At 39.9% G+C, this 14,326-nt stretch overlaps 2 protein-coding genes across 4 annotated transcripts in view; both read left to right on the plus strand.

Moving 5' to 3' along the window:
- The first annotated feature begins 4,287 nt into the window (after positions 1-4,287).
- On the plus strand, positions 4,288-7,443 carry LOC108970289. Of its 3 annotated transcripts, none has more exons than XM_018935592.1 (8): positions 4,288-4,438; positions 4,702-4,947; positions 5,033-5,414; positions 5,481-6,040; positions 6,105-6,411; positions 6,474-6,776; positions 6,957-7,130; positions 7,215-7,443. In XM_018935592.1, exons 2-8 carry the CDS (start codon positions 4,712-4,714, stop codon positions 7,254-7,256), a joined length of 2,004 nt encoding a protein of 667 aa, XP_018791137.1. In that variant the 5' UTR covers positions 4,288-4,438; positions 4,702-4,711; the 3' UTR covers positions 7,257-7,443. The 3 variants fall into 3 exon arrangements, with proteins under 3 accessions (XP_018791137.1, XP_018791136.1, XP_018791138.1); XM_018935591.1 differs by lacking the exon at positions 4,288-4,438 and adding an exon at positions 4,506-4,607; XM_018935593.1 differs by lacking the exon at positions 4,288-4,438 and adding an exon at positions 4,507-4,607 and having other exon boundaries at positions 5,033-5,402.
- Positions 7,444-7,646: 203 nt separating this feature from the next.
- Positions 7,647-14,326, plus strand: part of LOC108970286 — a 64,834-nt gene continuing 58,154 nt past the window's right edge. Inside the window, exons 1-2 of the mRNA XM_018935586.1 lie at positions 7,647-7,878; positions 7,958-9,003. Of these exons, the coding sequence (XP_018791131.1) occupies positions 8,800-9,003 (204 nt within the window). The 5' untranslated portion in view covers positions 7,647-7,878; positions 7,958-8,799. The remainder of the gene's footprint in view (positions 7,879-7,957; positions 9,004-14,326) is intronic.

Raw genomic sequence — 14,326 nt, forward strand, 5'->3', positions numbered from 1 at the left:
CAGCGCGGCACGCGAAGTGAATAGGCCGCCCATCCATCGCGGCCGCATACCCCGATTCCAATCCGCAGCTCGTGGCGCGCCCCAGCGAAGCGGAACCTCGTTGCGGCGTCGGCAGCCTGGACCACCACCTCGTCGGTCTACGGGGCTGAGCAGCGTTGTGGCAACGCTGCAACAGCTGCAGCGCCTTTTAGGCTAAACAGTCGTTTAGGGGGGCCGGGATGGCTAAATGAGCACCTGACCCCCCTCTTAATATAATACACCTACACCCCACACATACACACCATACACACCATCCATATCATCCACACCTCATACTCAACACATCTACATAATATTCATCATCCACACTTCACACTCAACAAACCGGCATCATCTACACCACACACGAGAACACCGCACACAATCAACAAAAGGGACTGGCGGACGGCGCCCAGCCTCCTTTTCATTCGATCCGTACGCAGATACGTCTCGCCAGTCAACTATACGTTTTTACCCGCTTAGTGATTCGATAAGCAAAGGTGAGTGGCGCGAGTTCTTTTATGTTATATTTTTCTAATATTAAACACTTACTTTTGAAAAATTTGTCAGAAACTAACTTGGGGGAAAATTTAGAATAGCATCCCGGGATTTCGTGGATAAAATGGGTGTCACTGGAAAGGTGACGTTCCCCACATCACGAAAAAAAATATATATGTATAGTTGCCGCTGACTTATAGTTTTAAAGATATTTGCATTCGAAGTTAAAAAATTGACAACTTTTAAATGGATAATTTGTATATTGTGAATAACTTTTTCACTTAAATTATGCACTTTTCAGGCCTCGGCCGCAATTAAAAAAAAAAATAACCCTGGCGCAATAACACCGTCGTTGTTCCGTGAATGTTCAAGAGTCAAGGAGAGCAGATGGCAAAGACCGTCTTGATGATGACAGAGCTACCGTCCAGTCCGTCTTGCCAATCGATTTGCCTGAAACTCCGACGACTGGGTCGCCCAACTGTTGGCCGTAACCGCCCGCTGCTAGTTGAAACAACTTCCCGATCTGTTGCTCGTGCTATATTAAAGTGTAAACCACCGGAAGCTGTTGACGGATCATCCAAAGTCATATTTAAAGCAGATCTCACTCGCGCTCAGTTGACGCACCTCAAGAACCTTCGCACACAGCTGAATTCTCTGGTGAAGAATGGCGATTTCTCTAAGTCAATAAAATACGTTAATGGCGTCCCGAAATTAGTTAATAGGAATTTTTGCTCGTTCAGCGATAAGGGAAATTAAAACAATCTTGCACATCCACTATCACAATGTGAGGGGACTACGTACCAAGCTCGGCAGTTTTATCACAACAGTAGCGATTAGCAGTATTGATGGCTTCTGCATCACTGAGTCATGGCTTCACAAAGCTATTCATGATGGGGAAGTTATAGATGATTCATTCAATATTTACAGGAAGGATAGAAACAATATCACAAGTGATAGTGAACGAGGTGGGGGTGCTTTCATCGCAAGAAAGAAGTTTGTGCACGCTAAATGTATTCTAGTCATTGGTGATAGTATTTAACACATCTACGTAAAAATCAAGTGCAATAGTTCAGATATCATTATTGGATGTGTCTACATTCCTCCGAGAGCATCACTAGTCGCTTACCAAGCGTTTCTCGATGCCCTCCAGTACTTGAAAGTAAAGCACAAAGATACCAACTTCCTCATCAAGGGGGATTTCAACCTTCCAAGTACCTCGCCTCATATAGACTGTGAAAATTTACTCTATGAAGGCTTCTCTCTGTTAGAATGCCGCCAATTTAATAACATTCAAGCCAATAATCATAATTTACTTGGTCTTTGTTTCAGTAATCAGCATTTACACGTTGATCACACGCAGGCAATTACCACAATAGATCCTTACCATCCAGGCCTTGATATCACGATTGAACTCCAGCTCAGCCTCAAACCAGTAACTTTACCTTTCCATGATTTCAAAAGTGCTGACTATGAGAACCTTAATGATTTTATCTAAACGTCGATTGGTCGAGCCTGTATTCATCCTCTACCCTAGACAGCAAAGTTGTAGTATTCTATGACATTATTCAAAGAGGTATATCTACCTATGTGCCTGTCCGTTCACAAAATAACAACAACACTAAACGAGTGCAATTGCAAAAAGAATTATAGAAAGTTTAGTGAACTCAGGAGAGAATGTAAAATTCTCAATAAACAATGTTACAAGAATTACATAGATAAAATTTAACAACAAGTTCAGGATGACGCTAATGTGTTCTGGAATTTTGTTAAACATAAAAAAAAGAGGTAATGGTGATATCCCGTCCACCATGTCCTGGGATAATCTGACGGCAGACTCAGGTATCGATATTAGCAATATGTTCGCATCCTTTTTCAATTCTCACCAGTGTTCACCGTCAACTGAAGTAGTACCAGCTCCGACTGTCACCATGAATAAATTTGGGGTTAACATCAATGACGTCCATAAAATGTTGTCGACACTGAACTTGAAGAAAGGTGCTGGTCCGGACGGCTTACCAAATACGTTTCTTAAAAACTGAGCAGACAGTCACTATAAAATGGTGTCTTCCCAACTAAATGGAAATCATCCTACATCTGTCCGATTCACAAGGAGGGCCCAAAGTCTGAGGTCGTTAACTAGAGGCCAGTCTGCATCCAATCAGCTTTGGCCAAGCTTTTCGAGAAGATAGTTCTCCCACAACTCACTGCATTCTTCACAAATATTTTCACCGGCAAGCAGCATGGTTTCGTCGGCGGAAGGTCGACTTCCTTTAACCTGTTTATCACGTAAATTATCTACTAGATGCACTAAACAATGGCCACTCAGCTCACACCATTTACAACGATTTCAGAAAGGCTTTTGACAGGGTGGATCATACTATTCTGCCAAACAAACTTAGAAGATACGGTATATGCGGTAATGCACTGTGTTTTATTCAATCATATCTTACAGTTAGGCATTTCCAAGTCAAAGAAGACGGATACCTGCATGCTAAGTGTAATGTAATCTCAGGGGTCACATCTGGGGCATATTCTCTTTAATATCTTCGTAAACGATATTGGCGATAACTTTCAATCAGAATTTTTGCTATATGCAGACGAAATGTGTTACTGTATCCTACTCATAGTCACATATCAGAATACCAGCTAATTATTATCTAAATGATGAGTTGTTATGTGAATTAAATTAACTTTTGAGGCAACTGCGCAAACAAAACAGCTGAGTGATGTTATGTTAGTAACGAAAAAACTATCATGCTTGCTAGTCTGGTACTTCGTTACTCGGTAAAACGATATTCTGTTAATTTTACAAAAACAAAACCCCTGAGTAATAGCAGGAACAGTGAAAAACTCTTTGACGTAGGATGACGTGAGCATGGATAATATGATACAAGACTTTAGCATTGGCTCTCTTTTTCTCTCAAACGCGTTCCCTGATTATTTGACAGCGATGGAGATCAGGGAATTTCTGACAGTTGATTTCAGAAAAGGCGGGATGCCAGAAGTAAATCGCTATAATTACCTGACGAAATTAGTGTGAAATGAAATTTCATTGAACTGTGCGAACATATTGTGGCAAAATAAATGTTTGTGTAAATTAACTAATGATTTTTCATTTTAGCATTTATATATGTATGCATTTTCAAAGTGTTTAATTTAGTGTTTTGTATAATTTATTTAATACCCAATCTAATATTTTTCAGCAGTGGCATCATTGGCAAATGTTATAAAAAATGTGAGTTTTCGTATCATATTATCCATGACGTGAGAATTCACGGCGTTTGGATTTTTACCGCGGAAACGTGGCAGCTGCTTGCTCTCTGACAACGCAGGTTTGCCAATATCGATATACTGTAGTAAATATGAACTTTTATAATTCAATCTGTTCAATATGTTTGAAATTTTCTTAAAATAACTCAAAATTGGAGTCGCATGCTATTATTTATAAATATACAAACTATTTTTAATAGTTTGTTTTCAGTTTTGATATTTTATATTATAAAAAATTGTAACTGAAAACATAGAGCAATAGCAACATTGTGCAAATTAAAACCAACAAAGATGGCTGAATTCTTCGTTTTTGCCACGTTTTTCATTGCTCAAACATTTTGCTGATGAGGAAGGAAAAGAAAGGAAAGCAGTAGCGTTTGTCACTGGTTCTGCTATAACGACTAACGAATTAACGAAGTTGGTCTGAATACCCCTATACTAAATTTATAATTGATATAGCCAATTTTCTAAACCAACAGAAGTGCAGGCAACTCTTATCGGAAGCAATCGATTGTTTTAAATTGTGATGACCATCGCTATAACATTTGACTGCTAGTGCAAATTTTATTATAGTAGTAAAATTTAATGCTGAAATAGCGTATTGGAGTGGGAATTATTATAAAGAATTGCTACTACGTAGGCAATAAACTCAGTAAGTATTTTGGACTCCAGCTATTAACAATCAGTGGACTTTCATGATAAATTATAGTTGATAGTTTTTCACGTAAAGCCGGCTGGAAAACGAAGCATCAATGCCAAGCGTTAATAAGGTTTGATGTATCCGTGTGTGACTAGTAGCAAATTAGGATAATTGAACAAATGTAAAAATATGTTTATTTTTTTAATTATTTATATACAATATACTTTTTTATTTGATGAGATGAAGCAAAAATTTATTTGTTATACTCTTTTTAGGCTCTTTAATATGTCAAATCTGGATATATACGACGACACGGAGAACCTTATAAGCAGTGATGAATATAGCGAAGAGGATGATGATGAACTTATGAATGTCGCCATAAGTTCGCAGCAAAAAAGCAAGCGGGAAAGTTCTAATCGGATATATGATATGCCACCTTCCATACGATCCTTAAGAAAAGAGCAGAGACTGCCGTTTAAAAGAAAACTGTGTAGCAAATATAAAGCTAAAGCTTTGAAATGGTATATAACGTAATCATTAGTATAAGCTATATATTTTCTAATAATATATATATATTCTATAATATATATATATATATTTAAACAGGCTAAGTGGAAAAGCGAAACGGGAAAAAAGTAAGGAGTATTTACTATGTTTAAAAAGGAAAAACATCCCCATCATTGAATCTCATACGCGTGAAAGAGAATATAATCCCACTAATAATAATAAGGAGGTTAAATTGACAAATAACTTATCAGAAACTATTGATTTAGATGAATCAGATGTAGAGGATATTTCTCCACACCAAAATAATGAGGAAAGTAAAAAAGAGTTCGAAGACGAAATCAGAGAAATACCAAAAGAAGATGTAGTTACAAAACCGCTGTTTTTTGAAAACCCGGAAAAGGAGTTTGTAGAAAAGCAAAATGATTCAGATGAAGTACAAAGTCCTCTACTGGAAAAACCAACAATACAAGTAATAAACGTTGTAGGAAAATTAAATATTGCGATAAGGTTGTTTTTTTTTCAAATATTTGTATATACATTTTTTTAGGAATTGCCAGCGCATACGCAGCAACATACTACCAAAAAAAGATCCCGATCCCCTTCGCCAATAACAAAAAGCAATTGCAATGAAAACAAAAAACATCAACCAGATCGGCCAACAACCACACAATTGTATAGACAAATCAATGAGCTGTTTCCTAAATACGATGTGGTACTTGGAAACCATGTGAAACACAATTGTACTACATTGGATGCCATCGATGAGAATATGACACGTTTAATGTTAGACATACAAACTTTGAATGACATACTTGAAGCAAAAGAGACAGAGTGGAATCGGTTACAGAATTTGAAAAAGGTTAAAGAAGAAATGCTTGCTCGATTAGAACGAAAGAAGCATATACTGGGAATAAAAGAGGGGAAATATGAAGAACACAAATATAATTTACAAGCCTTGAAAGAGCTGGAAACGTATTTATCCAAGCCGCACCCGTCGACTTCAGTCAATGTTGGTATCTCAACTACACATCAACTCATCGAAAATCGTGCAAGCATGAAAACCGAAGAGTTGCAAAGGGAGCGCAATAATACAAATCGCTTACAAAAGTTCGTATTAACTATTGAATAATTCCTCTATACAAATTAATATATATGTATTATTAAATTGCAGCATTTTAATTTCAAACAACATTCTACAGCGTGCGGAAACGTCAAACTATGATATTAAGAACACGAAAAACTATGTATCGGCGATACATCAAACCACTTTTAATGAGGATAGTCCGGAGCTTCAAAAGTATCAGTATTTAGAACAGAAAATGAAATCGAAAATCGGACGACAGGGCCCTTTTGTCGACGTAAAGAGTATGGTTGCTGACTTCCGGCAACAAAATCCTGTTGTATTTCCTCGCGTTGGTAAACGTATTAAAACCATCGATGGTAATTACAGCGTTAGACCTTTAAGTACGCCGCCAATTGTGAGTTTTTATTTTTTAGATTTTAAAATACAAAAATGTGAATCTAAGGTATGTACTTACAGGGTATTGACGCCAATAATATGTATATAGAGTCGTCATATAACTGCAATGGCTCCAATTATACACCGACGTTAGAAAAATTACTGAGTACATCGTCGCGCAATAACAGCTCTTTACACAGCAAACCGAATGCACCACCAACCCAAGGATTTAAATTTAATACAGAAAGCCAAAAAAGTTACTATCGTCTGCAGAGTGATAGTGGTTGTAATGAAATTTCTATAACGCCGGTGAATTGCATTAACCGCTACCAACAAAGAATACAAAATTCCAAATCGGGACTACTAAGAACGGCACTAGATGTGGTGAGTATAAGTTAAAAGTATAATTTTTACTAAAGTACTTGCTCATTTGCCTTAAATCTCTATTATATAAAACGTAATACATAATTTTTTTGTGATTTACGCTAAATGCAATACCATTTAAAGTTTTGCATATTATATACATATGTATATAACAAATCTTCCCATTTATGTCATCTTCAGAATTCGCAGCATAACGCTTACTATGATGTGTCGGATTATGTAAAATCATCACACAAAGCTGCGCGCAATATGCACAACAGTGATTTACAATTGTGTCAAGAGTGTAAAATGCATGAGGCGCGCTTTGTTTGTGCTGGTTGTGGCAATCAATGGTATTGTAGCAGAGAGTGCCAGGTAAGTTTACTTTAAATATATACAAATTCAATTTTTGAATCCAATGAGTTGCTGAACTAATGTGTTTTCACTTGTCTTCCACAGGTTACTGCTTGGGATAAACATTCGGATGTGTGCAGTGAGTGAAATCGGCACCAAGGTTTCATTCCAAATTGACGTCGTAAACATTTATGTGTTTTTTCATAATAATATTATAAATATGTATGTCATTAGCTTATAGAATTTCAGATTATTTCCTAAAGTTTCCATGACTAAATGGCATCTTACACTAAAAAAAAATTAAATAAACAAAACCATTTAGCATTAAAATAAATTCACTTAATTTTTTTTTTTTTTGAAATAAGAATATTTTTTCAAAATAATTTAATTAATTGAAGTAATATATAGTATATAATATAGTTATTGTGTATATTAGGGATAGAGAAATTTACAGATGTATTTCTTTATAAAAAGATTGCTTGAGAACATATTGTATTTTATGGGTCTGGTGTAATTCATATCTGGATTTCACACAAATGCGCATTACGTTGCATTTATGCGAATGCTCTCAATGGCATCCGAATGGCTGTGTTGATTCTTAACTATCCCTTGGAGACGTTAAGGCCGGAGGATCTCCGCATGGAAGAGGTGTAAAACGGAGTACAATGCCCCGGCAGGGGGTTCACTGCCGATGAGCTGAGCATCCTGCTCATCCAAGAACTTGTAGACCAAAGGGGAGGTCAGATACCTTAATATGGACGCCAATTAGGTAAGATGGTACTTCTCTGGCGAGAGATCTAGATCTTGTATAGTAATCAAGAACAAGATTGACTTCTTTTGTATTTCAGAGTTCCTGATGCAGGACCTAGTGGCTGTGGAAGCCGGGGATAGCGAACAAACAGACTTGGTCCTGGCTGCAGCTTACTTGCCGGGAGAAGCACTCACTGCACCCCCAGAGGCTGTGGGCAGACTGGTGAGTCACTGCAGGCGACATAAGCTGCCCGGGGATGATGCGAACGTCCATCACATGGAATAGGACAGTACGGGCCGCAACACACTAGGCAGCCGCGACAGCCGGTTTTACGCACAGGAATTAACGCGGATTTTATCCGCCCAAGGGTTGTTTTAAATCACTGAATCGGTGAGTATTAATCTAAGTTTGTCTCCAACCCAGGCCCTGAGGAATTTTTCTGCTGCGTTTGCGCCAAACGGCTCCATCCAAACTCCACCTCGGTCAGCATGGATGGAGCCATCTTAAGATCAGCTCAGGCCTTAAGACTCATATTGACCACGAGTTTCCTGGCCTCATGTTGCCAACACAATAAAGCGACACTACCCTCTACGGCTGTAAAATCTGCACCAGTTCGCACGCTGCGCCGCAACTCACCCCGAGTAGCCCACAGAGGACCTCTACGGTACCCAGGAGATCAAACATACAACATAGCTCCCACTCTGTCTGATGAAGGCATCGTCCGGTGGGATACTACCCTAGAATGTCAGGGTATAGCTATCCGGTCAAGCGATATCGAGGTCGAAATATTTAATATATACATCCCCCCAGTTATATGTTACCCTACAGGATATCACCCGAATATAGGTGCGCTACTTCGTGGTGACAACCATTTGGTACTAGGCGAATTTAACGTGCATCACGATCTTCCTTTCTTGCCTGCCAAACGATCATAGGGGGATGGAGCTGGCGGAACAGATTGACGATTTAACATTCTGCACAATGAATGACGAAGCCCCCACCAGAGTTATGGGCACCTGTAATAAATCGCCCGATATTACCATTGCTAGTGGTGGTCTGAAAAATGGCATTACCTGGCGGTTTATGCTAACAGTCGCATCAAGCCATCTGCCCCTCATTACCTCGATCGAGAAACCTCCTTTTGTTTCTATGGACAACCGTACCCGCCAACAAAGACGAGTCCTATCGTCCGATAATTCTCCACTCTCAGTAGTGAAGACACTTGAGGAATTGCTACTCCCAAACTTCACTCAACAGGTGAGCCTAGCCAAACACCAGCATGGATTCCGAAAAGTGCACAGCACTAAGCATCATAAACGCTCAGATAGACTACCTGAGCGCTCGGCAATCATCCGTACTGTTTCAAGGAGAAACATTTAAAATAGAATAAATTCAGAAGAATTAAACATCTCCCCGCTACTTCTACATCCCGAAACTCACACAGTCACCAGAGGGAGTTTCCATTACCTCGTACATTACACGATATTGACGTCGGCCAATGGAATCGATGGCATGTGTTCAAAGGTAAACAGCTATCTCCCGACCTTTCTCGCTTCTTCTCTGCACGGTACCCAACACTTTCCCCCACTAAATCCACAGCGGCCATATTCACGAACTGGACGAAGGAGTATAGACTTGAGCTTAATATTGCAATCGATGGCGCCAGGATTCCGACTGTCAATAATCCTAAGATTTTAGGTGTAACATTTGATATTGTTGGTGTTCTGGTAGCGGCAGAATTCTGCCGAGTTAGAGTCCTTGGCTGGAATCAGGGTCCGTTGCGGTTACATAGCTCTGACTGTCGTTGGAACGGTGACATTTGATAGTCTAAGTTCCTTCGCTCCTCATACGACCGCGATTATCGCCAAGGTACAGAGCCGCAACAAAATCCTCAAATCGCTAGCCGGCAGCACATTAATAAATGACAAGGAAACGTTGTTGGCAACTTATAAGGCAATCGGCCGGGCGGTCCTCAACTACGCCGCACCGATATGGTCGCCTGGATACAGTGGAATGCAGATTATGAAGTTTCAGACCTGCCAGAACACTGCATTCCATGATGAGGATACCTCTAGAAGTCTCCCATCGAAAATCTACATAGTGAGACGCTTATGCTTCCAGTTAATGAGCATAATGAACTCCTCTCCAAACAGTAGGAAGAATGCTTTCGCAGAAATCACCGCTGCCTCCACCTGCTTGGAAAGCATTCTCATCCTAACGTCGATTAGATCTATCTTAGAATATATAGTCAGTAGTAACCGAACTATGGATTGTAAAATTCGTCACTCTAAGTAGGAAGAAGGTACTCGACATAACATTGAGTAATGAGCAAATGAATGGAATGATTTCACAATGGAAGGTGTCATCGGAACCTCAATTATCGGATCATAGAATCATAAAGTTCACGCTAAAAGTGGGTGCCAAGCAAACTGGGATGTCTTTCGGGATACGCTAAGAATGAATATGAACGGGGAGAGCAGCCTGATAGAAGTGGTACGGTTTCAGGACTAGAAAGCAGACCATTTACGCTAAACCAGTTCCCCATAGACGCGTACCACCGCAGCTGATCCCTAAATGCGACCACCAACAGGCGCAACTGTCCCTGGTGGTCAAGCAGACTTTCAGATCTAAGGAAAAAAGAGTAAGCTGTCAGTTGACAGCTGGCAGATGTGAAATATCGATATTATTTTATACAAGTAATAGGTTAAAAAGTACAGAATATGACAGGAACAAAATATGGTACACAATGAGAAAATACAATATTGTGAATTTTTTCCAGAAAATGATGACAGATAGTTTATTTAATAAACATTTATTTTCTTAATATACAAAATTTAATCCAAATATTTGTTGAAAATCACGTCAACTCAATTATATTCATCAGTGACTTCCGTAATAGTTACATTCGAAGTTGCCTCTGACTTTATGACTGTGACAATTAATTGGTCGATGACAACTGAAGTATGTTACAAAAGTATGAGACATCACAATATTAAGATATCTAATAAATACACCATCAATTTTTGTTCGATATCTTGTAGTACATTCTCTCGGATTGTTGTTTATTTCTAACTGAAATTCTTCTTGGAGGAACGATATTAATGGCATATACCCATATAGATATGACTGTCGCCGTGGCGATACAGGCCGTGCAAACGTTTATCATAGAGAAGGTTCACGGCGCGGAGAACGTAAAAATATTTTTGGCTAACTCGGTCGAGATGAGGGAGTTTCACCACTGCCAACTCGGCAGGAGAAATCTTAACAGTTGCACTTGAACAGAGCTAAACATTGAATAAAATTATGCTTAGAACTATATATTGCTGTTACAGACGTATGTTAGCTCTTTTTCTTATATTTTTGTACGTTTATATGCAAACATGTGTATTCATATGAATTTTTTTGAGCGTATATGTACATACATATATGAATAAAGGTGCAATTGAATACATTTGAATTACTTAACTTTTTCAAAGCAATACTCGTAGTTAATGTGAAAATAAGGTCTATTTTTTAATTATTTCTTGTATTTGATATATTCATTCTTATGTGTATACTTCATTATATATGTATCATATTCTTTTTCTTAATTGGCGTAGTCAACGCTTACGCGATTATAGCCAAGTTAACAACCGCGCGCCAGTCGTTTCTTCTTTTCGCTACGTGGCGCCAATTAAATATTCCAAGTGAAGCCAGGTCCTTCTACAGGTCTAAAGCCACACTGATAAGGTCCAATTAGTTTGTTGACGGTGGGCTTTAATCTTTCACACAATACGCTCGACAGAACCTTATATGCGTTGTTGAGGAGGCTAATCCCACGGTAGTTTTTTATGGATTGGGCATAGCACACTTAAATTCCAATCTTTGGGCATACTTTTGTCCAATCATATTTTGCAAATTTGCAAAGAAGCTGATGCATGCTCCTTATCAGCTCTTCGCCGCCGTGTTTGAATAGCTCGGACACTTGTTGTTTTTCAGGCGGGCAATTGCTATTCGAACTTCTTCATGGTTGGAACGTCTGCTCCATCGTCATCGATTGGGGAATCGGGTTCGCCTTCTCCTGACGTTGCGCGTTCACTGCCACTCAGCAGGTTGGAGAAGTGTTCCCTCCATAATTTAAGTATGCTATGGGCATCAGTGACTACATCACCTTTGGGGGTTCTACAAGAGTATGCTCCGGTCTTATAACCTTCTGTAAGCCGCCGCATTTTTTCGTAGAATTTTCGAGCATTACCCATGTCGGCCAGCTTATCAAGCTCTTCGTACTCACGCATTTCGGCCTCCTTCTTCTGTCTGCAAATGCGTCTTGCTTCCCTCTTCAACTCTCGGTATCTATCCCATCCCGCACGTGTTGTGGTCGATCGTAACGTTGCGAGGTAGGCAGCCTGTTTTCTCTCCGCTGCGACAGGGCACTCCTCGTCCTACCAGCTGTTCTTTTGCACTTTCCGAAAACCAATGGGTTCGGTTGCGGCTGTATGTAAGGAGTTTGAAATGCCGTCCCACAATTCCCTTATACCGAGTTGTTGACGAGTGCTCTCAGAGAGCAGGAGTGCAAGCCGAGTAGAAAATCGTTCGGCTGTCAGTTGTGATTGCAGCTTCGCGACGTCGAACCTTCCTTGTGTTTGTTGGCGTGCGGTTTTTACTGCACAGAGACGGGTGCGAATTTTGGCTGCAACAATATAGTGGTCCGAGTCGATGTTAGGACCTCGGATAGCACGCACATCTAAACCACTGGAGACGTGTCTTCCGTCTATCACAACATGATCGATTTGGTTGGTAGTTTTTCGATCCGGAGACAGCCTTGATGAATCTTCTTATGCTGCAATATAGTGCTACAGATAACCATATTTCGGGCCCCAGCGAAGCCGATCAGCCTCAACCCATTTGGGGATGTTTCCTCGTGGAAGCTGATTTTACAGACCGTAGTGCCAAAGATACCTTCTTTGCCCACCCTGGCGTTAAAGTCGCCAAGCACGGGGGCAGCTCTCATAAGTGCGCTTCAACCACTCATAAAAGGCAGCTTTGGTCGCATCGTCCTTCTCTTCTGTCGGGGCGTGGGCGCAAATCAGCCACCACGAATCCCTCACCAAATTTGCGCTCCTTTATATGGCCATTGTAGTAAATGCCACAAGGAAGTACTTGTCTCTGTCCTAGTCCCGTCCATCGCATTTCTTGGACGGTGGTGATGTCAGCCCTTATTTTTACGAGGACATCAACCAGCTGGACAGCGGCACCTTTCAATTAAGGGATCGGACATCCCAGGTGCATGCCCTCAATTCGTAGTCCTTATTTCATTTACAATGGTCGTCATCAAAAGTGGGATCTCTCTTCCGAGGCTGCTGTTGTTTTGTCGTAGGGGGAGTTTTTTTTTACCTGGCGAGTCCCAAACCCAGCGGACAACCCTATGGGATGTTTCGCCTTCTCACTTTAGATCGCCTTCAAACGGATGTTCTTAGGCTACATAGAGGGTACTTGGTCAAGGACTGGAAGTCGTGAGCTGCTTGAGTCATATGTAAAAGAATCGTTTCTGGCCACTCCAAGTGAACTTTCTTCACTTGCGTGAACTGCTACACATGACTCCATCCTCCAAATATTAACAAAATTAAATATATTACAATAGTGATAAATGTATCATGACCACACATATGTGTTTATGTTCGCTTTCGCGAAATCAAATCATATTATCACTTATCAATAATAACATGTGCGCGCTGCTCATATATAAATATGCTCGCATGACATTCGCACACAAATAATGTATACACAAACTTACATACAGATACAGATATACACTATAAACATTGTTTTACAAAAAGAACAATTGTCTCAAATAGTATCAGCCGCGTAACAAGTCAATATGGCAGCTAAATAGTCGATGCCCGAATTTGTAGAAAAACACACAACAACAACATTTTCATTCACGAACCCAAGCGCACTTTTAACAGGCAACTCGCGTCATTCATAACAGCAAACACCATTGCATCTCCCCGATCATGCCCTTGCCTACAAGCGTCTTTTCGCGACGATGCCAAAAGCTAAAAATTATAAATCTCTGATGTTTCTTCACAAAAAGAAGTGAGAAAAGTGGCAACATAGCTGTTGTCTATTTATAATATTTGTCAATCCTAAAATATTTTTCCGTGGCTGCAGAGAACGTATATTTATAGAGAAGGTCCAACAACGGACAAGCGTGTGAACTGTCAAAAACTAACAAAATGCGATGAGCGAGTTTCACCACAGCTAGCTGAGACAGAGAACGTAAAGTGTAGAGAAGGTGCAGGTTCGACTGCGAACATTTGTTAGATTTCGGCTAAGGAATTCGCCGCATTTGTTAACATTGTAGGTCGGCATTCGCYTCAYARTTTYAACATTTTTTACAATTCTCTCACATATTATAACAGAGAATATGAAGAGAAATAAATATATGTATTTACGGCATGGCATATATGCAAAAGCAGAGAATATG

The sequence above is a fragment of the Bactrocera latifrons genome, unplaced genomic scaffold, assembly GCF_001853355.1.
Source record: "Bactrocera latifrons isolate USDA-ARS-PBARC rearing strain unplaced genomic scaffold, ASM185335v1 scaffold_296, whole genome shotgun sequence".
Lineage (NCBI taxonomy): Eukaryota > Metazoa > Arthropoda > Insecta > Diptera > Tephritidae > Bactrocera > Bactrocera latifrons.